We start from the raw sequence: 21,950 nt of genomic DNA, 5'->3' as shown, positions 1-21,950 counted from the left end.
GTTTCACACCATCCACTCTCCCACTTCCATTCCCATTGACCTCGGGGATGATTCCAAACCCGTGAAATCCTTTCAGTTCCGTTTAATTCCATAAGTAGTCAAGGCCTATCGGGTGCCAGGCCAACACCTGGTGATGGCATCTAGCGTTCTGACGGCAGGGGGTGGAGGAAGAGAGCAGGTGGGCAGAGAGGTCGGCGGTAAGGGGAGCAGAGCGCAGTGGGGGCACCGGGATGGGCGCGGGGCTGGGGCGTCGGGATGGGTCATTAATGGGTTATCCCACCCAGCCTGAGAGAGCCGGAGCGGGGAAGGCTCCTGAGGAGGCGACAGCAAGGCCGGACTTTAAGAGTCAGCGGAATCCGTACCTGGAGAACTATCACGGGCTTCGGGGCACCTTTGCGGGGAGGATCAAGTCACGAAATTCCAACGTGGTCTAACTTCCTGCCGGGGAGGCCCGGCGGCCGCGGCCTCTGGACTCGGGCCAGGGAGGCGTCACCGCGGCCGTGTCGGAGCGGCTTCCTGGGCGCAGCCGGCTTGGACGGGCGCGGCCGCCGCGGAGCGCGCGGAGGAGGGAGGCGCGAAGGCCTGGGGACGCGCACCTGGGGGACACGGCAGCCCCTCCGGCGGCGGCATGGAGGACAGCGAGGGCGGCGTGCTCAAGGAAGGCTTCCTCGTCAAGAGGGTGAGTGCGCGCCCCGCCCGGGCCTCGGTGGACACCGGCTGGAGCCTCACCTCACCTGAGTGGGGTCAGACGCGCGGGATCCGGCGTCCTCCCTTCCCGTTCCTAGCCCGGGTTGGTAGGATCGGGCTGCCTGGGGTCGGCTGGGCGGAGCAGCGGGGTGCACGGCGATTGAAGGTTGGCATGGAGGCCCAGGTAAGCTTTAGATAGAAAACCGGGGCTGTGGCAGCAGGCAGGAATGAGAACCCCGCTCGGTTAGTGCAGCATAGGGGGAAATGGATGTCTTCAGTAAAACAACTTATTAAAATATTATGAATTGTACAGTGTTTAAATAAAAGTTATTAAAGTAACATATGTGAGCTCTGTAGCTTACAGCGCACTTCCACGTAATTCCTCTTCTCCGTTCTCACAGTAACCCTGTGAGGTAGAAGGGAAGCCTAAGCTGCTTAAACACTGAACTGTGTGAGACTTAAGGGCAGGATCTCGGTTCACGCCCCTCCCCTCAATCCAGCAGGGTCAGTTTTACCACTTATTCCCTTTCACCCAGGGGAAAAACAAAGCTCAGAGAGGTTAAGTAATTTGTTCAGGGTGGCAGAGCCGGAGGGTAGGGGAGCCAGGATTGAACTTCACTCAGGTTGACTCCAAACGTTTTCCCATCCACCCTACAGCCTCCACCGTGGGTATTATTATCGCTGTATTGGAGCTGAGGAAACTGAGGATCAGAAAGACAAAACGGCTTGCCCAGAGCTAGTTAAGAGAGCTGGGACTGGAGCCCTGTGTTCTGACTCCCAGTCAGTCCTTCACATCGGCCCACGTGGCCTTTCCCACAGTGAGCAAGAATCCAGGTGAAAATGGGACACATAGGATAAAAGTAAAAAAGGAGTGAAAGAGTAGCTGAGGAAGACAGTTTGATATTTTTGAAAATTTTTTTAATGTTAACATTGATGTTAACACTAAACATTATGCTAATGACAGCACCAAAAGCAAACAAACCAACCCATTGCTGTCAAGTGGAGTCTGACTCATAGCGACCCTATAGGACAGAGTAGAACTGCCCTATAGGGTTTCCATGGAGCGCCTGGTGGATTCAAACTGCTGACCTTTTGGTTAACAGCCGTAGCTCTTAACCACTACACCACCAGGGTTTCACACAAGTACATAAATCTGGGGATATAAAACAGGGACCAGAGTTTACAGCTTGGGAGGGGTGATGAGGAAGAAGGGGCCCTTCCTCCTACTGCCCTAGCCTGCCAGCCATATCAGTCCCAACAGCCCTGAATCCCAAGTCACTTTCTTGCTCCACACATAACATACCTACATTGTGTTGTGAGTTATTTGGTATAGGAAGGCAGGTGTGTTGTTTGCTCAAAACTTTGTAAATGGGAGTGGTAGGAGGCTGTTGCCCAGATCAAGGGTCAAACTAGATTCAACCAGCAAGTACCAAACTCCACCCTTGCTGCACATGGCTGTGGTGATAGGCCTGCTTCCTCATGGTGTATGGAAGTGGCTGTGCCTCAGAGAGACAACATGTGGGGAACCTCTGTTGTCTCCCACTTTGCTGCAGCTTGTGAGGTGAGAGGAAGAGTGTGAGGTGGGCAAGGGGTTTTGGTCAGCACTGCTGGTAGTTGGGATGGCTGGGCGCTGGTAAGTGGCGTGTGGAGAAGTGGAGTTAACGTGAAGACAAAGCTCTCAGATGGGCCTTTGTGGATGTCTTAGTGTCCTAGGGCTGCTGAACAAAATGCTACAAGCATTTTAGTTATGGAGCTAGAAACCTGCAATCAAGGTATCAGTAGGGCCATTCTCCCTCCAAAGGCTCTAGGGAAGAATTCATCCCCGCCTCTTCTAGCTTCTGGTGGTTGCCAGCAATCCTTGTTGTTTGTTAGTTTGTGGCAGCAAAACTTCGGTCTCTGTCTCCGTCTTCATATGGCCACCTTCCCTCTGTATCTTTGTCTAAATTTCCCTCTTCACATAATGACACCAGTTGTTAGATCAGGGCCCAACCTACTCCAGTATGACATCATCTAACTTGGTTACGTCTGCAAAGACCCTATTTCCAGGTAAGTTCACATTCACAGGTATCTGGGATTAGGACTTCAACATGCCTTTTTGAGGGACCCAGTGCAAGGCTTCCCCCTTACATGATTCTTCACCACCACCTCTGCACAGCCAGGGGAGGGCTAAAGGGAAACCAAATTGCTCCTCAGGATATGCTGGGAGAAGGGTCTGAGTTCTCTTTGGGATGGGCCCTGTTCTGAGGGGCTGGGTTAGGAATTACAAGGTGTACAGAAGCAAGGAGAGTCAGCAGGTCTGGCCCCGAAAGCCCACAGAAGGAGCTTGGCCAAAAAATCTGAAGTTCGTTCCAGCCAAACAAAGTGGGGTTTGGAGCCTGTCCCCAAGGCGAGCAGCAGCCGGTCCCTGTGTGCACAGTGAGGGATGTGGCCCCAATGCCCTGGCTACGGGGCCTGCCTACTGATCAATCTAGCTTTTTCCTCTCCCCTCTGCCCCTCTGCCGTCTGGGTGACAAGAGCAGCCCCTCTGTCCAATGGAGAAGTTTACAGGGCTGTGCCCATGGCATTCCATGCAGTGAGGAGAGTTTTTACAGCCCAGAGGTGGGGCCGGCCCGGAGCTGGAAGCCAGAGTACAGAACAGTCATCACAGGTGAGAGGGAAGGCAGGAGACAGGCAGGGGCATGGCAGATTGGGCTCTTAAATCCTGCCCAGACAAGAAGGAGCAAGGTTCCAGGCTGAGACTCAGGGAGCTCCACTTTAAGGGTTTTAAAGAGAGTGAGGGTGAAGGAGGCACCGGGTCAGCAGTGGGCACGATCGCTTTTCCTTTAAAAAGAGGCAGAGGCACTCTCAGCATTGTTGCCTGGCATGTACACTGGAGCAACACTGTTGGAAAACAGCATTGCAATGTTTACTAGAAGTTGGCCTAGGGATTTTATTTCTAGGACTTCATTCCAAGGAAAGAGTCCCCGGCTGGTACAAAGGTTAATACACTCGGCTGCTAACTGGAAAGTTGGAAGTTTGAGTTCACCCCAAGGGGCCTTGGAAGAAAGGCCTGGATATCTACTTCTAGAAAAAAAATGAGCCATTGAAAACCCTGTGGAATACACAGGAGGTAGCCATGAGTTGGGGCTGACTCGACATCAATATTTTTTTTTTATTCCAAGGAAATACCATAAAAACTCGATGAACAAAGTGTTATTTATGTAGTGAAAAACTGGAAACTATATATCCCCCTGAATAAACAAATGATTAAATAAATGATTATCCTGATGTCAAAAATGTTTGTTTTATTACCCAAAGAGTAAAAAGATTTTTAAAAAATGAATGAAGAAAAAGTATGCATAGAAAAAAGAATAGAAGGAAGCATGAGGAGATGGTAAGAGTTTAACTTCCAATGTTGGACGCAAAGACCCTCTTCCTTTTACTTCTTAGTATTTCTTAAAGTATCTATATTGGACATATATTCATTTTATAATAATAATCACAGTGTACTTTATTGTTTTTAGATAGAATGAACGTGGGCTGGTGGGAAGAATAAAAGATTTGGATTTGAGTACCATCTCTGCTTCTTCGAGGTGATAGGGCTGAGGGAAAGACCTTTCTGTGCCTCAGTTTCCACATCTTTAAAGTTAAAGCATAGAGTAAGTCTTCTGTAAGGGCCCCTCCAACTATAACATTCAGTACCTCTTAAGTCCAGGCCTGGAGTTGCCATCCCCGTTGATGGACCCACTTTCTCCCCTAAAGGGACTTTTGGAACCCAAGCCACTCGATGGTCCAGCGAAACCCAGCCAGCTGCCTGCAGATGAGAAGCCTGAAGGCAAAGGAAAAGTGCTTTTCAGCTTATGCTGCTGTTTTTTGGCCTCTGATCCGCTTTGTCTTCTGCCTTTTGATCAGTTGCTTATACTCTCTGAATATCATTTGGCCTACCTGTAGAGCAAGAATAATGACTCTTTCTGTCAGTTTTGTGGATTACTGGCCTCCAGCTGAAATTGCCCCCCACCCCTAGTCTAGCCTTTTCCATTCAGTGGTTTGGCCACATGGTGGTCAAAGTGATTTTTTTAACCTAAACGTGTCCCTCTCCTGCTTAAATTCTTCAAAGACTCCCCTCTGGTCACAGGAACTCTGCCACATGGAACGTGAAGTCATTGCCTGCTTGGTCCCCATCACTTCCCCCGTCCCTTCACACAGACCAACCTTTGTACAATGTGAAAGGGGACTACACAAGGTGTGAATACCAGAAAGCAGGGATCGTTGGAAGCCATCTTGCTTGAAGGCTGGCTATCATATGCCCTGTCCAACCATCTGTGCTGGAGCTTATCACACTGGGTGGGACCGTTGTCTGTCTCCTCTACTGGCTTGGGGCAGAGTCTCGTTCATCTTCGTTTTCCTTTGGCCAGTACAGTGCTTTTTGCAGTAGTATTCAGTCATTGTTTGTTGAATGAATAGATGGATAAATGAATTATTTCCCTCATCATCTTGTCAGGATTTTTGTTTATTTGAAATTAGTTCTTCCATTATTAAAATAATACATATATATTATTAGCCCACTGCTGTTGAGTTGGTTCTGACTCATAGCAACCCTATAGGACAGAGTAGAACTGCCCCATGGGGTTTCCAAGGCAGTATATCTTTACAGAAGCAGCCTGCCACATCCTTCTCCCATGGAGTGGCTGGTAGGTGTGAACCACCAGCCTTTTGATTAGCACCCAAGGACTCCTTATATATTTAAAAAAAAAAAAAAAAGTTCTCAAAGGTATAGAATGAAATTTCCATTCTCCCCCGTACCCAGTCTTACTCCCTAGAGATGACTATTATCATTTCTGAGGTATCCTTCCAGAATTTTTCTAAAAAGTAACTACTAGTTTAGGTATTATATAGAGTAATTTACATTATATAAAGTAATGTAAATAGAAGTGCTTTGCCCATGTTACTGTGATTCTTGGTGGTCCAGACCCCTGAGCCTCATCTCAAGGCCTCCACCAGTGGAATTCCTCCACTGCAGCCATGCCAGGCACCATATTGTTAAACATTATTTTCTATAATGTATCCTATATACATTTATATTATATCCTATAATATCCCTACAATATATATTTGCTCAATACATAAAAACTTTTTCATATTTTAGATGATTTACTTAACATAGACCCCTGGAAGTGGGATTATTGGGTCAAAGGATATGAATATTTATATGAGGGTCACCAGCTTCTTATTCTACCTACATAGCAAGTCCTTTCTCATCAGCCTTTCTTCTCCTTTGATATCAGTCAGGATTCTTAGTTGCTCATAATGTATTCTACTCTAGCAAGTTTATGCAGAAGGGATTTCACGGAGAGCATTAAACATTAAATGACTTGGGAGGGCCAGAAAACCAGGCTCGGTTTGCTATACAGCCAGGGATGAGACAGCCAGACAAAAACACCCAAAGCCACTACCAGACTGTTTAGTGGAAACAGCACTGCCAACACTGTTGGCCACTTGTCCCTGATAACTCTAGAGATGGGTGCCAGAAGAACCTATCTTCCACCACTGTCCTTGCCAAAAATTCGTATTTCCCCACGTTTGCCCGTTGCCCCTGAAGCTCACTTCCGATTGGCAGAAACTCAGTCACCTGCCTGCTCTCAAAGTGCAAGGGATTCTGGGAAATATAACATTCCATCCAGGAAAGTAGACTGCAAGGGATTTGGAATGGCTATTGAGTGAACCAAGGAGCCCTGGTGGCGTGGTGTTTAAGCACTCTGCTGTTAACTGAAAGGGCAGTGGTTCTAACCCACCAACTGCTCTTCAGGAGTAAAATATGGCAGTTGGCTTCTGTAAAGGTTACAGCCTTGGAAACCCTATGGACAGTTCTCCTCTGTCCTGTAGTGTTACTATGAGTCAGAATTAACTTGAAGGCAACGGGTATTGAGGGAACCGACTTATAATATTTACATATTTTATAATATTTACATCATCTGTTGGTTAACAGCCTGCTTCCTCCTTTCCCCATTTTCAGGTTTAAGGTTCTTTTGCCCTCTCCCCTCTCACCTCACACTACCTCAAGCCACCTTCTCTCTGCACCAGCCACAGCCTTGTGTGCCAGAGATTTTCTGCCTTGAATTCTTCAGCTCCCAAGCACCTCAGGCCAGCCCAGTGAGCTCACAGCAGGACCCCTTCAGAGCGGTGTCATGGAGTCAGGGCCATATGGAGAGCAGTAGAGAAACCCAGTAGCTGAAAACTCAGATCCAAATCCTTTTTGTTTCTTTAAACGTCTCTGCCTGTGACAGGGAAAATTGTCAACCCTGACATTATATGTAGACTAAGCAACTGAGAAAGTGAGGGGAGCAAAAATCTAATATTGAATTTGTCCGCATGTCATTTCATGTGAACAGCTTGATCATCATGTAGAGTAGTAACAGACATATTCATAAACTCTTTGTCAGATTAACTTTGTTGTAAAATTTACATAGTTGCCACAGTAAATGCTGTATATGCACAGGGCAGAGCTCACAAAGCCCACCTTTGTGCACAAATAGCTGTGGTGCAGATGAGTCCTTCTTTATGTTTGGTTCTCTAACAGCTCGCAGTACTTGCTGAGCACAGAATAGAATCACAGCATCATAGACATGTGAATTGGAAGGGGCTTTGCTATTAATAAATATCAGGTAAGGAGATGAACAAATCAGGAAAAGAGTCTTTGATTCAGATAAAGTACTTGGAGTCCCTAGGTGGTGCAATGGTTAGCACACTTGGCTGCTAACTGAAAGGTTGGAGGTTTGAGTCCACCCAGAGGCACCTTGGAAGAAATGCCTGGTGATCTACTTCCACAAAACCAGCCACTGAAAACCCAACTGAGCACAGTTCTGCTCTGACCCACAGGGGTCGCCATGAGTCAGAATCCACTCCATGGCAACTGATTCAGCTGATTACAGCTTTCTTGGTTAGAAGCTAGCCCTAAGTTGGGCTCTGCTCTGGGAAATATGCCCAGAAGTTGCTTACATGAGTGAGTACCAAACTCATTTCTTTCTGGTCCCTCAGCAGACATTTCGCCATCCATTGGTCTGTTCTAGAAACATGCCCTCTGCCTCTGCCTGACTGTCCTGGCTGTTGGCTCTGACCCGCCTGAGAGCCACACCTGCCCTGGCTTTTTGACCTGTCCTACCTGGCTAGATAAGACTGTTAGGTCCTTAGCACTGGTAGACTGTTTGTGGCTTAACTTCAAAAATCGCCCTCATCCTTTTAACTAGTAAATATGCTTTATAGGACTCTATCAGAGGAAAAAATCAGAGATGCAGATCAAAATGTATATGCAAAGATATTCATTAAAAAGTTGTTTATAACAGTGAAAAATGGAAATAACCTCAGTTATAAACAAAAGGGATTGGCAAGTAAATTATGCATCCATATGGTGGTCATTTAAAAAGATGTTTTAAAGACATTTAATGGTATGAGAAGATGCTCAGCAAAACGAAACAAACCCTGAAACTAAAGCTATATATAGCACGGTCTTGATTTTAAAAACAAACAAACCTAGAAAGAAAAAACTAAAAGGGAAAAAAGACTGGAAAGAAATACAAAACGTTAACAATAACTGTCGCCAGTGGTAGAATTACATGTGGGTGATTTTTCTCTTCTTTATATTTTGCAAGGAGTCCTGGTGGTGCACTGGTTATGTGCTGGGCTGCTAACTGAAAGGTTGGTGGTTCGAACCCACCAGCTGCTCCATGGGAGAAAGGTGGCAGTCTGCTTCCTTAAAGATTACAGCCTGGGAAACACCATGGGGTAGTTTTACTGTGCTCTATAAGGTCACTGGAAACCCTGGTGGTATAGTGGTTAAGACCTACGGCTGCTCACCAAAAGGTCGGCAGTTTGGATCCATCAGGTGCTACTTGGAAACTTTATGGGGCAGTTCTACTCTGTCCTATAGGGTCGCTATGCATCAGAATCAACTTGACAGCAATGGGTTTTATAAGGTCACAATGAGTTGGAATTGGCCACAGGTTAGGTTTTTTATATTTTGTAGTTTCTTTCAAGATTTATACCCACGAAAAGGCCAAATGGAAACTAGAAGGTCAATTCCAAAGATATCTGCTACGCACTCAAAAGGGATGACAAGGGACCTGGTCAAAAGTAAGACATTCTTCCTGGTTGGAGAGTTGTCTCCGTGGCAGTCTGGTTCCCTATGCCATGGGGGCTCTCTCCCTGAGTAAGATATCTTCTCTTGACAGTTCACCTGTAACAGGGCACTTTGACTTCCTGTCTGTCTGCAGGGTCACATTGTCCACAACTGGAAGGTGCGATGGTTCATCCTCCGGCAGAACACGCTGCTATACTACAAGCTTGAGGGGGGCCGGAGAGTGACCCCTCCCAAGGGCCGCATCCTCCTGGATGGCTGTACCATCATCTGCCCCTGCCTGGATTATGAAAACCGGCCTGTAAGTGAGAGCCCCATTTCTCAGCTTCTCCCTGCCTCAGACCCTTCCCACCTCTGGTCTCTCTTGTGAAGGTGGTGTGGGTAAGGGCAAGAGCTCAGAGTTATAACCGGAACACCTGGATCCAAATCCTGGCTCCACCACTAACCAGGTATGTGACCTTGGGCAAGTGGTTGAACCTCTCTGAGCCTTAGTTCCTCGTCCATACAATGGTATAAAATAACTATACCTATCTCGCATTTTTTTTTTTTTTTTTTTTATCTCGCATTGTTGTTGTTTTTTGATGAGGATCATTAGGGTATACCCCATTGCCATTGAGTCAATTCTAACTCATAGCAACCCTATAGGACAGGGTAGAACTGCCCCATAGGGTTTCCAAGGAGCAGCTGGTGGATTCGAACTTTTAGCTAGCAGCCGAGCTCTTAACCATTGTGCCACCAGGGCTCCATCATTAGGGTGGTGATTCATTAAGACACTCTGTAGACTAGGAGGCCCAACACAAATGTAATTATTGGTATCTTGGGATTTGGCATGATGACTTTCACCCCCTGAGGTATGTGGGTTCCAGAAATCAGGGGTAGCTCAACCCTACCATCAGAAAAGTAACTGAATTGATCAATAATTTGTTGAGGGCCCATTATGTGCCAAGAAATTTGCTAGGCATGGAGGACTCACAGATGACAATGGTAAGATCATTTCTTCTCATGGAGCTGATGATCTTGTGAGGAAAGCAAGTCGTTAACTGAAAAACAATGAGAGTTCCAAACACGGTACAAACATTGTTAGTGCAGAGAACGTTCTATTCCTGAAGAGGAGGAGGATTTCTTTAGTGGCTGGCTGGGCTAGGTTTGCCTTCGAGAGGAAGAGAGATTTGGGTAAGAATCTGAGAGAGGAGGGAGCAGGCGTTCCCAGCAGGTGAAACATCTTAAGTATAAGTGAGGAGAGGAGCATGTGTGGAGAGAGATGAGGGTGAATTCTGGGGATAAGGACCTCCAGTGTGGCAAAGGGGAACATTTCATAAAGGAGTAGTGGGAAACTGATGGCGAGCCATTGAAGGGTTTTGAGTGAGAGAATGGGCTGATGAAAACTCCCTCAGGAAGACTGACATGAGGAACTAAGGCTCAGTTCCTAATAAGATTGATTACTGGTCCACAAAGAAAGGGCCTTGCCATTTTCTGGGCTACACAGCCTCCTAGATTCTGTGCGGTCCGGTCCCGTGGTTTTTGCTGCCTGGGATCCTTCCACCTGCTCTGTCCCTGGAGTGCTGGTTTGACTGGCTGTCTCTTCCCACAGCTGCTCATTAAGCTGAAGACTCAAACATCCGCGGAATACTTCCTGGAGGCCTGTTCTCGAGAGGAGAGGGATGCCTGGGCCTTTGAGATAACAGGGGCTATTCATGCCGGGCAGCCAGGGAAGGTTCAGCAACTCCACGTACTGAAAAATTCCTTCAAGCTTCCCCCTCACATCAGCCTGCAGTGAGTGCCCCACCTGCTCCCACCCTTTGAGCTTTCTGGCTTTGCTGCAGCCTCTTCTGTCTGTGGGGAGGGACAGGCCCTTCTTGGGGTCCCTGTTGGAGCTGCGCAGGCCTGACAGGCACCCCTATTGTGCTTCAAGGTCTTCAGCTGCAACCCATTTATATTGTTTTCTCTGCCTGGCATGGCCCTACCCACCCACCTATGCAACCTCTCGGGGCCTCTGCTGTCTGTGCCCACTTCAGTGACCTGACACCTCCCTTTAGTTTCAGCCACAGTGCTCAGGGCTATGCCGCAGCTCCCAGGAATCCTTACCAGCTGAGTCATTCGTCTTGTTTGCAGCCTGGTGCAAGAATGATGTGTTCTGGTAGCCATTGCCTTCTTGCTGTAGGGGCTACTTCAGTCATTCATCCAAGAAGCACTTACTGAGTGCCTACTACATGCCATGCACTGTGCTAGATGCTCAGGCAATGCAAATAGGAATAAACAAGGTCTCATCTCAGGGGCCTTCCAGCCTAAGCACATAAATGCCCATTGCCATTGAGTCGATTCTGATTCATAGCAACCCTACAGGACAGAGTAGAACTGCCCCATAGGGTTTTCATGGAGCAGCTGGCGGATTTGAACAGCTGACTTTTTGGTTAGCAGCCAAGATCTTAACCACTGTACCACCAGGGCTCCAAGCACATAAACAGGAAATGAGAAAAGATTTTCTGTTGGCAGCAGTCATTGTCCCATGGAATAGAAGGAAAGCAGGTCAGTGGTGGAGGCGATATTATAAAGGGAGAATGGATGGAAGGAGTTCCCGTCAACAGTCCATCTGCAGAAACAGTCACTGACCACCCAGGCAGCAGAAGTGGAATACTGACTTAGTCATCTAGTGCTGCTATAACAGAAATTCCACAAGTGGATGGCTTTACTAAAGAGAAATTTGTTTTCTCACAGTCTAGTAGACTAGAAGTCCAAATTCAGGGCATCAGCTCCAGGGGAAGGCTTTCTCTCTGTCGGCTCTGGAGGAAGGTCCTTCTCATCAATTTTTCCCTGGACTAGGAACCTCTCCACAGAGGAATCCTGGGTCCAAAGGACGTGCTCTGCTCCCAGCACTGGTTTCCAGGTGCCACAAGGCCCCCATGTCTCTGCTTGCCTCTCTCCTCCACATCTCAGAAGAGACTGACTTAAGACACTATCTAATCTTGTAGATCTCGTCAATATAACTGCCACTAATCCACCTCATTACATCATAGTGATACAATTTACAACACACAGGAAATCACATCAGATGACAAAATGGTAGACAATCACATAATGCTGGGAATCATGACCCTAGCCAAGTTGACAGATATTTTGGGGGGACACAATTCAATCCATAAGAGATACTCGTCAAAGACGTGATATGATGCTCACCAAAGACTCCCAGTGAGGCATTGGAATTTTGATTGTGCACCCTCTGTGCGCCTAGGGCCTTGCTAAACCACGGTGAGCTTGGGAAGGAGCGACAAATAGAGTGGGGAGGTGGGTGGAGCCTGGTGGTGGATGACTTTTAGAATTAGCCGGAGGAGCTTAGACTTATTGCAGTAGATCACAGAGAAGCATTGTGGGTTCCTGCACATGCTTAATTTGAAGCTTAATGTGTTAGCACTTTAGTCTTATTACAGCAGTAATACCTGTTTAGTCTAGAAATATTAGAACATTTAGATGAACAAAAAAGAGAAAAGCAATCTGCTAAATCCTACCTCTCAAATTCTGGAGTGTAACCGAATGCACCTCTTTCTTCGTGGTGTGTATCACACAATTTGCCACTTGCTTTACACACTTAGTGGTGACTCTTGGACACTCCCTCATACCTGTCAGTGTGATAAGGGCCCCCTCACCTTTCCTTCCTTCTGTGCAGTCGTATTGTGGACAAGATGCGTGACAGCAGCAGTGGGATCCGGCCAAGCCCCAACATGGAGCAGGGAAGCACCTACAAAAAGACCTTCATAGGTGAGCCCACTCCTCTCAGGGTGGGGGCAGGGCAGTGGACCTGGGGACATGGTGCTGTTATGACCCACCAACCTGCCTGAGATGGCATTGGCTGTGGCCACAGCTCTGGGCAGCAGGTATGGCCTTCAGGCTGCTTTTGGGTAGAGCCCAAAGGCTACCCATGAGGTCAATGTCATTGAAGTCACAGCTAAGCAACCCAAGGAGTCCAGGCTGTAGCCTCTTGTCTGACTGGCGCTGCCTGTTCCCTGATGCAGGCTCCTCCCTGGTGGACTGGCTCATCTCCAACAGCTTCGCGGCCAGCCGTCTGGAGGCAGTGACCCTGGCCTCCATGCTCCTGGAAGAGAACTTCCTCAGGCCCGTAGGCACCCGTAGCATGGGAGCCATTCGCTCTGGGGATCTGGCCGAGCAGTTCCTGGACGACTCCACAGCCCTGTACACTTTTGTAAGTTGGGGGGGGATTCCTCCCACCACCACAGCAGACAGCGGAAGAGGCAACACAGCAGGGGCCGGGGGGCTCACTGTTATGAGTGAGAGGCTGTCTTAGTTATCTAGTGCTGCTATAACAGAAATACCACAAGTGGGTGGCTTTAACCAACGGAAATTAATTTTCTCACAGGAGGCTAGAAGTTTAAATTCAGGGTACCAGCTCTAGTGGAAGGCTTTCTCTCTCTGTTGGCTCTGGAGGAAGGTCCTTGTCTCTTTCAGTTTCTGTTTCCTGGTCCTTGGAGATCTCCATGTGGCTTGGCACCTATCTTCCCCATCTCTGCTTTCTTGCTATGCCTTATTTGCTCTTTTTATATCTCAAAGATGATTGCCTTAAAACACACCCTACACTGGTATGGCCTCTTAACATAGCAAAGAAAATCCATTTCCAAATGGGATAATAACCACAGGTATAGGGGTTAGGATTTACAACATGTATTTTGGGGGGACACAATTCAATCCATGGCAGAGGCCTAGGGGTTGGGGCACAGCATCATCCTGAGGTGGAGTAGGGTGTCTGTATTGAGTGATTTCATTTCCCCTGCACTAACCCCAGATCTTGGGCCTGGGTCTTCTGTAACAGAGTACTTGCTCTCTCATTCCCACTAGGCTGAGAGCTACAAGAAGAAGATAAACTCCAAGGAAGAAATCAGCCTCAGCACTATGGACTTAAGTGGCACAGTGATAAAACAAGGCTATCTGGCCAAGCAGGTATGGCTGCCCTTTGAGCTGGGAGGAGGAGGACAACAACCCCCAAACTTGGGAAGGTGGGGAGGGGCTTGGGAGGACTCCACAGGGAGGGCAGAGCCCAGGTTTCCTACAGCGCGCAGATTACCTGCCAGCAGGATCTGCTGAGGCAGAAGCCCAGCGCCAGCCACAGGGAGCAAGTCGAGGACATGCACATCCACACACTCACATCACATGCTCACCAGCCACCAGGACTGTCCAGGAAAAGATGTACGTGCAAGCAGTGATCACATTAGCAACAACTTCTACATCACTGCCCAGTTTCAAGTATTTGACTTGAAGGACATTGCCAACTGGTTGATGTTTTACACCTGCTGGCCTTCTACTCCCTGAGGCTTCCTGGTGTCTCTGCCTTCCTTTGTGGAACTCTGACCACCACCTTGACACACTTTCTGAACTGAAGGAGAAATAATGATTTTCTCCACTTGCTTCAGTCGACTGAAGACCCAATTCTGCATTATAAGCTCAATGCTTAAAAACTGACCAGGGCCACCCCTCCTAGACCTCATTTGGGAAAGCAGCCATGTTGAGTGGGAGGCACACCTTGTCACAGTCACACCTGCAGCATTTGCACGTGTGCCTAAGGTGGTACAAGCAGTGTACAATTGGCTGCTAACCCAAAGGTTGGTGGTTTGAACCCACCCAGCAGCCTCACAAAAGAAAGGCCTGGCAAACTGCTTCCTTAAAGATTACAGCCAAGAAAACCCTATGGAGCAGTTCACTCTGTAACACACGGGGTCGCCACGAGTCGGGGGTCAACATGACGGCGGGTAACAACAATAACATGAGCACCATCACTGTGTCCGGGCACATGAATGTGCAAGCAGACCTTTTGCACACCCTGGTGTTTGTGCACACGTTATGTGCTGTGTGAATGTGTGCATCTGTACCACAGATATGGACACAGCACAACGCCCTTCCCATTCCTAGTCTGAGCGCGTGCTTAGCAGTCACCTGCTTCTTGATATCAGGATCCCCATCTGCTCTTAGTTACCATCCACACAGCTACCTGTCTATCCCCAGGGTCCAGCTTCTCCTGGCCTGATGGGAATCCTAATGAGGGAGGCAGTGGGACACCTGGAGGTGTATGAGGAGGCCATGGGAGAGATTGAGGGTGTTCCAGATTGAAGGGCTAAAGAAGGTTTGTGGCCTAGGGAGTGAAGCCAGCCACACACACACCAAGCACACACACACACACACACACACACATTAATATCTTTTTATGCCTTTACATTTTAACATATAGTGTTTATTGTTGTCATTCTTTATGAGATGGTCAAGTTAAGATGGTTTTATTGCATATGTGTATGCACGTGTATAAGTGCAGCTGTAGGTTTGTTTTTGAACTAAGTTAACCCTTATAAGGCTGGTGCCCTTGAGGTCAAGTTTGCATGTGAGCTCCCAGTCCAATTGATGCCTCCGGCCTCCTGTCCTCCTTATGCTCTGAGCTTCGTCTGGGAAATGCTCCCCTGCCTCCTTTCCTTCAGTGCTGACTCTCCTTGCTCCTTGGTGTCTACTAAATGTGACAGTATTTTTGCAAACATGTCCCTGAGCAGGGGATGCCGTCAGGGAAGTCTGTATCATGGGATTGCAATCCTTGGGCTTCCTGCAGACTGTTTTTAGGATGAAGGAGCCCTAGTGGTGCAGTGCTTAAGCACTAGGCTGCTAACCGAAAGTTCTGCTGGTTGAACTCACCAGCTGCTCCGCAGGAGAAAGATGTGGCAGTCTGCTTCCGTAAAGATTACAGCCTTGGAAACCCTGTGAGGCAGTTCTACTTTGTCCTATAGGGTTGCTACGAGTCAGAATCGACTCAACCGCACCCAACAGCTTTTAGAATGTAGTCCTGCTGGAGCGGGCTGGCTTGAAGGAGGTTTGGCATTAGACGCATGGAAATAAGAGAGGAAGGGATTTCAGGCTGTCACCAATGAGCCTTGAACCCTTTCTTTGCCTCAGGGGCACAAGAGGAAAAACTGGAAGGTGCGGCGCTTTGTTCTGAGGAGGGACCCAGCTTTCCTACATTACTACGACCCTTCCAAGGTGAGTGTGCCGCTGCATGTGCTCTGGGTACCTGTGTTGTGATGCTTCCAGACACTTCTCTCCCTGCACAGCAGGCAACTGGTTGGACTTCCTTCCTTTCTCTCAGGGCCCGCTGTAACTCCCCTGCACTGTGCCTTTTCCTCCGCAATCCAAGCTACTCATAACAAAATCAACTCTTTTCTGTCATCACACAGTTGCCTGCTCAGTGGTTTCTCTATGCCCTTTTCTGTACTTCCTGTGGGAGGGGATCTTCATTATTTTGAGGGGAAAAGCCTCTTTTAGTTTCTCCAAAGAGTGAGGTGGGCTGATAACTAGACTTTTAGCTGGCGCTTCCCAGCCTCTTCACCCTATTCTATCCAACCAAAATCAAAAACCAAACCTGTTGCTGTGAAGTCAATTCTGACTCATAGCGACCCTATTTAGGACAGAGTAGAATTGCCCCATAGAGTTTCCAAGAGCAGCTGGTGGATTCGAACTGTCGACCTTTTGGTGAGCAGCCGAGCTCTTAACCAAAGATCCCATTAATTCTGCCCCCTCAACCTTTTGTCCTCACCTTTGTTTTGAAAAATTTCTTTTACCTTATAATATTTAAGCTATAACTTATTAATTTTCTTGGTTAAAAAATAATAACCAAAGAGTTTTTATTCTGAGTTTCAGAGAATAAATATCACCACATGCTGAGGTAATCTAATTGCAGTCAAAAGCAAAGAAAAACACCCTTTTAGTCAGGCTGTTCAGGCTTGTCTTGGTGGATATATAATTTTCATTAGTTCTTTGAAGTAGTGAAAATAGTGTGCAGACCCTCCCTACTGGCTTCAGCCAGGACCCTGCACCTGGGTGGGGGAAGGATTGTGAAGGAGCACAGCAGGCGGCCGTTTGAGCCCCTGCCTGACCTGCCAGACCACAGGGAGGGCCAAGGGCCTGGAGGGGCGTGGCAGGAGAGGCTTCCTGAAGGGTCAGCCACCTGGTCCTCCACTGGCTGACCTCTGCCCGGGTTGGGTTGTGGTGGCCTGGCTACAGGATAGAGTTCAAATTCCTTTGTGGCCACCTTAAGCCCTTTTGGAAGTAAGGCAAATAAATAAGCTCTCTAGCTTTGCTTTTAATTCTCGCCACAGTCTAGCCCAAACTTTCTTTGTGCTCTTGATGACTCTACTGCCTCAGCCTGGTCTCCGTCCTGAAGACTTCACATGCTTGGTTTGCTCCCTGGCTTTACCCTCACTATTCCTCTCACTTGCCCTGAGTGCCCTACTCCTGCCCCCAGGATCTGCTCACCTCTCAAAGCCCAGTTCAAGTCCCAAAATCCTCTGCCGAGGCCGCCCTAGAGCCCCCCAGGTTGTGGTGGGTGTCGTCTTCGATTATTCCTTAACTGCATTATGTTCTGCCCTACCTAGTGCTGGGCCTGTAAGGAGCCCTCGTGGTGCAATGGTTAAGTGCTCGGCTGCTAACTGAAAGGTCTGTGGTTCAAGCCCACCAGCCGCCCCTCAGGAGAAAGATGTGGCAGTCTGCTTCTGTAAGAATTATAGCCCAGGGAACCTTATGGGGCAGCTGTACTCTGTGCTATAGGGTCGCTATGAGTTGGAATAGACTCCAAGACACATAATAGCAGTGCCAGGCCCACCACGCAGCACGAAACCCAAACCAAACCCACTGCCATCTAGTTGATTCCAACTCATAGCGACACTATAGCAGAGTAGAACTGCCCCATAGAGTTTCCAAGGCACGCCTGGTGGATTTGAACTGCCTATCTCATGGTTAGGAGCCGTAGCACTTAACCACTACGCCACCAGGGTTTCCATGCAGCACGAAGATGACTGATTAATTGAAGGGCTCCTGCAGCCTTCAGTACTGTTTGATGCCTGGTATGTACAATTGCTCTGAGTCACCCCAGAGAAAATATACACCCGAATTTTGTTTCAGAGACGTATAAACAGCATCCAGTGTACAGGAATGCCTCTCAGTTTTCCAGAAATGGTCACTACAGATATGTCTTTTTCCGACCAGTGGATGAGATGCACACAGGGCTGAGGACTCTGGCGTGTGGTTCTCCTGATAGGACTGGACCAGAGGCTCTGTTTGCAGCCTCTTCAGGAATGAAAAGCAGATGGGCTTTGAGCCTGTCTGACTTGGTAATGGCAGCATTATGAGCACTGCTGCTGCTGACCATGAAATAACTGAACTTCCTTACTGGTGCGTGTAGCTTGGCCACGTGAAGTCCAAGTTCAGCTGGCCTGACTTAGGGTGGTTAGAGGGGAGAGTGCAACTCTTTCCTTTTGTGTATTCACAAAATTCCTAATTAGATGTCTGCTCCTCTGCAGGAAGACAACAAACCAGTCAGTGGGTTTTCTCTTCGTGGTTCACTCGTGTCTGCTCTGGAGGATAATGGCGTTCCCACTGGTAAGGTGCAACTTCTGCCCCGGCCTGAAGACCTAGGGGGCCTCCCTCCTTCACTCTCATTAATGCTTCAGTAGTAAAAGGCTGAGCTTTGGGAGCTGAGTAGGACTTGCTCAATAAGGCAATGAAAGGTGTGAGTTTTGAAACCAGTTTCAGAATTAGAGAAAAAGGTATGTCTTTAATATTCTTTCCCCTCAGTTTCTGAACTTGCTGGCTTATAAGCTCCACCCAGGAACAACAGCTAAGGTTTACACAGCACTTTAGGGTTTACAACACAGTTTAATACTATTATCTCACCTAATTTTATAAGAGCCAGCTAAGGTAGGCAGATGGTATCATCCCTGTTTTATGGATGTGGAAATTGACATTCAAGGAAGTTAAACAATTTGAAGTCAAACCTGATAGCTTCCTGCCTCCAAGTTGGCACAATTGTGCCCTACTTTGTTCAGGAAATACTAGGATCTTCATGTGTTGAAAAGATGACACTCATCTCTACTGCTTTTAATGTGAACATATTGGACTCTTTCACGTGAATGGATGATTGTAGATCTATGGCTGGCAAGACAAAAGGGCTTCCAAGCAATGTTCAGGCACACCATTGGTGGGCCTTAAGGCTTGGGTGAGGGAGGGGGAATGGGAGGGAGGAAAAAAGGAAAGCATGCATCTGGTGGGGATTCCCTAACCGTATAATTTGTATTTACGAAATACTTCACTATGCGTGTGTGTGTGTGTGTGTGTGAAGCTAAAAGCAGACATGAATATTCACTCACTGATTTTTTTCTGCCTAGGAGTTAAAGGGAATGTCCAGGGAAATCTCTTCAAAGTGATTACTAAGGATGACACACACTATTACATTCAGGCCAGCAGCAAGGCTGAGCGAGCTGAGTGGATTGAAGCTATCAAACAGCTAACGTGAATTCGGCTGGAGTCTGAGGGAACAGGACCTGGATGCCTCCCTGCTACCAGAGGATACATACAGGGTTTCTTGGAGAATGGGAGTGTGTTAGGACTTCTGACAAAAAGTTTAACAAGCAGGTAACTTCTTCGTCCATTTTGGAGTGAGACTGGGGAGTGCCTCAGTTACACACAGCAGTGTGGTGCCATTTCCTTCTGCATTTTCATGTTATCAACCTGGAAAGGCTACAACAGCCACTGGCATCAGCATCTTCACTTTTGCCAACCACCACAGGCAGGCCTTTCCTTGGGCACCAAAGTAAGTTCCCCTTGTTGTAACAGTAACACTGGACATGTTGCAACACTGACTAGAATTCTAGTCTCGTGGCAGCTCTCTGAAATGACATCTAAAACAACTCTTTCTTTGGAATTAATAAAAATAATAAAAAGTGACATTTGTTTCCAGCTACTACCGCAATCCCAACAAAAGTTTTATAGTGTTCAAAGGTGTCTCACGCTTGAGGCTGATTATGCAAACATCTCAAGTGACTGCCATCACCAAGACAAACTTCATTTAAAAACGGGAGTGGTGGCAAAACTTTAGTTGAACATTTATAGTTTTGCTCTGAAAATAAGCCTGTACAAGTACTATACATTGCAGAAGTCACAGAGTAGGTTGGAGTGACTAGTTACACACACACACACACACACAGAGTTACTTTTCAATGAAAAATGGATGCTCAAAAGAGATGCATAATAGGAGCAGCAGCTGTGAAATTTAGATGAAAGGACAGAAGGATGTAAATGGGAAAGAATTAAATCAAGGCAAGAAATTTTGGTTTTAAAATGAACATTAACTGAAAAAATAGGTATTAAGAAATTTCACCAGTTGGGAGGTAAATCTGAAGTAGTGAAAAGTCTGTATCATGCAGTATTTTTAAATAACGTTTTTATTACTTTCAAGTTTATACAGTGATTTGGCACAAACTATTGCCAGCATTCTTGCCAAGTACAAGTGCTCAGACTTGCTTTACTGAAAAGACTAGATGTATAACTTTCATTTAAGGGGAGTGGATACTGCTAAAGTGCTCAAATAAACGTCCTCTTAGTTTCAACTTTCTCCTTTTAATAGTTTAGAATACCTGACCTGAATCATCAGGAATTCCAAGCTAATGAGGTTTTACTGTATGCCTTACACTGTAAGTTTAAGAGACCTTGCCTTTTTAAAGCACCATTTTCCATTTAGCATTTTGCCAAGGCCTAATGCCCCTGGAATTAGTTTATTGCTTTGTGAATATCAGCAGGTGTTCATCTGAATTAAAAAACTACATTTGGTTTGATGGCTTTCTGCCTTCAAATTGGCACAATTGTGCCCCACTTTGCATAGGAGATACCAGGATCTTCACATGTTGAAGACACTCATCTTGAGACAAATTAGTGAACATGTCTCGGTAGGATACCGGCACTTGAATTTTTAAAAACTTCTATTTTAATTATTTTTGGTGTAAAAGTACCCAGGTCATGCATGCTTCGAAGTACAACTGAGTTATAACTGTACCGCCTGGCACGACGTAATGTATGTCTCTGAAGGCTCCCACTGTTTGCCTTATTTTGCTATAAAACTGATTATAAACAATGGTTTAAATGTTCCAATTTTCTCTTGGCCATTTTTGATTTTCAATTATCTATGCATAAATGCAACCCAAACTATAGCTAATTTTCAGTTTTAAGTTGATAACCATTTGACCTCTATTATCATGAGCAGTGTAGGGAGTAAATGAAATTGTCAACATTTTAAATGAAAAGGCTTTTGGGGGAGAGATCCAAAATTTGGGCAAGCTGTTCGATTTTCTTTATCTGTCTTCTTCCTCAAGTTATCCTCATGATTGAGAGATATTTTTAGGTCAGCAGGGTGTATGCATACTTTAGTTCTCTCCTTCATGGTATTAGTGAGGCACTGATCTTTCCCTGGCAAGGATCAAAAATTTGCAAAATTTTTATGCAACTGAGCAAAAGGCTTGTATAAAATCATTCACCATGGAGGCCACCAGTGTTCCTAATAGTCATGGCTTCTGGAGTATTAAAACAATTCTTCTGCCTGTAGCAAACATTTAAGGAGCACCTGTTATATTTAGGTAACACTTCTGACACTGTGACCTTTATTGACTTTTTGATACCTCAGGAAGACAGAGTGAAAATTATGTGCCAAGGTAAAGATAACACCTTGATTACATCCAAATTCTCCTCTAAATCCCCAATGTGGCATGCTAGCTAGCAATCATGGCTCACCTTTGGAAATATGCCATCTAAAGTCAGACTTCTGGATGCTGCTACAGGCTGCTCAATTAAACAAAGGGACAAACCTTCACAAATGCCACACACTATCTTCCTAACCCATTCTTCTTATATTTTCCAGTCCCTTTAATATTAAGTCTAGTTCTGGTTTTACTAGGGTGGGTTAGGTTTAATCTTCTAGATATTTAAACAGCTATTATAATTAATAAAATTAAATATATCTTGTGCCTCAATTATATGGGTGAAGACAAGAAGACCAAAGAAACTTAAGATTTCCTCTGTTTTGACTACTGTAGTTATAACTTCAATGTTACCTGTAAAACTTATTTTACACATACACCTTTAAAATAATTAGCTCTTAAAGATAAAAACTTGTTGAAGAATTGCTGCAACTGCGTTCGAGCAGATGCCTGTTTTTTTATAAAGAGAGCTGAAGCTCCAGGTGGCATCTAGTGGCTATTTTAGTGGAAAAAAAATCAAAAGCTGGGTGATGAGACTCAAAATAACTACATCAAAGCAGCAGCATCTCTCTCGCTTTTTTTTTTTTTTTAAA

The 21,950-nt window shown here is 46.5% G+C and overlaps 1 protein-coding gene across 2 annotated transcripts; it reads left to right on the top strand.

Annotated features, from left to right (window-relative positions):
* The first annotated feature begins 604 nt into the window (after positions 1-604).
* Positions 605-20,738, top strand: PLEK2 (pleckstrin 2). 2 transcript variants are annotated; one of them, XM_049898885.1, is made up of 9 exons: positions 605-679; positions 8,934-9,098; positions 10,389-10,570; positions 12,459-12,550; positions 12,805-12,992; positions 13,643-13,744; positions 15,734-15,817; positions 18,133-18,211; positions 18,997-20,738. In XM_049898885.1, exons 1-9 carry the CDS (start codon positions 629-631, stop codon positions 19,122-19,124), a joined length of 1,071 nt encoding a protein of 356 aa, XP_049754842.1. In that variant the 5' UTR covers positions 605-628; the 3' UTR covers positions 19,125-20,738. The 2 variants fall into 2 exon arrangements, with proteins under 2 accessions (XP_049754842.1, XP_049754841.1); XM_049898884.1 differs by having other exon boundaries at positions 629-871.
* Positions 20,739-21,950: the final 1,212 nt, after the last annotated feature.

This window comes from Elephas maximus, chromosome 10 (genome assembly GCF_024166365.1).
Source record: "Elephas maximus indicus isolate mEleMax1 chromosome 10, mEleMax1 primary haplotype, whole genome shotgun sequence".
Classification (NCBI taxonomy): Eukaryota; Metazoa; Chordata; class Mammalia; order Proboscidea; family Elephantidae; genus Elephas; species Elephas maximus.
This window is presented reverse-complemented; position numbering and strand designations above follow the sequence as displayed.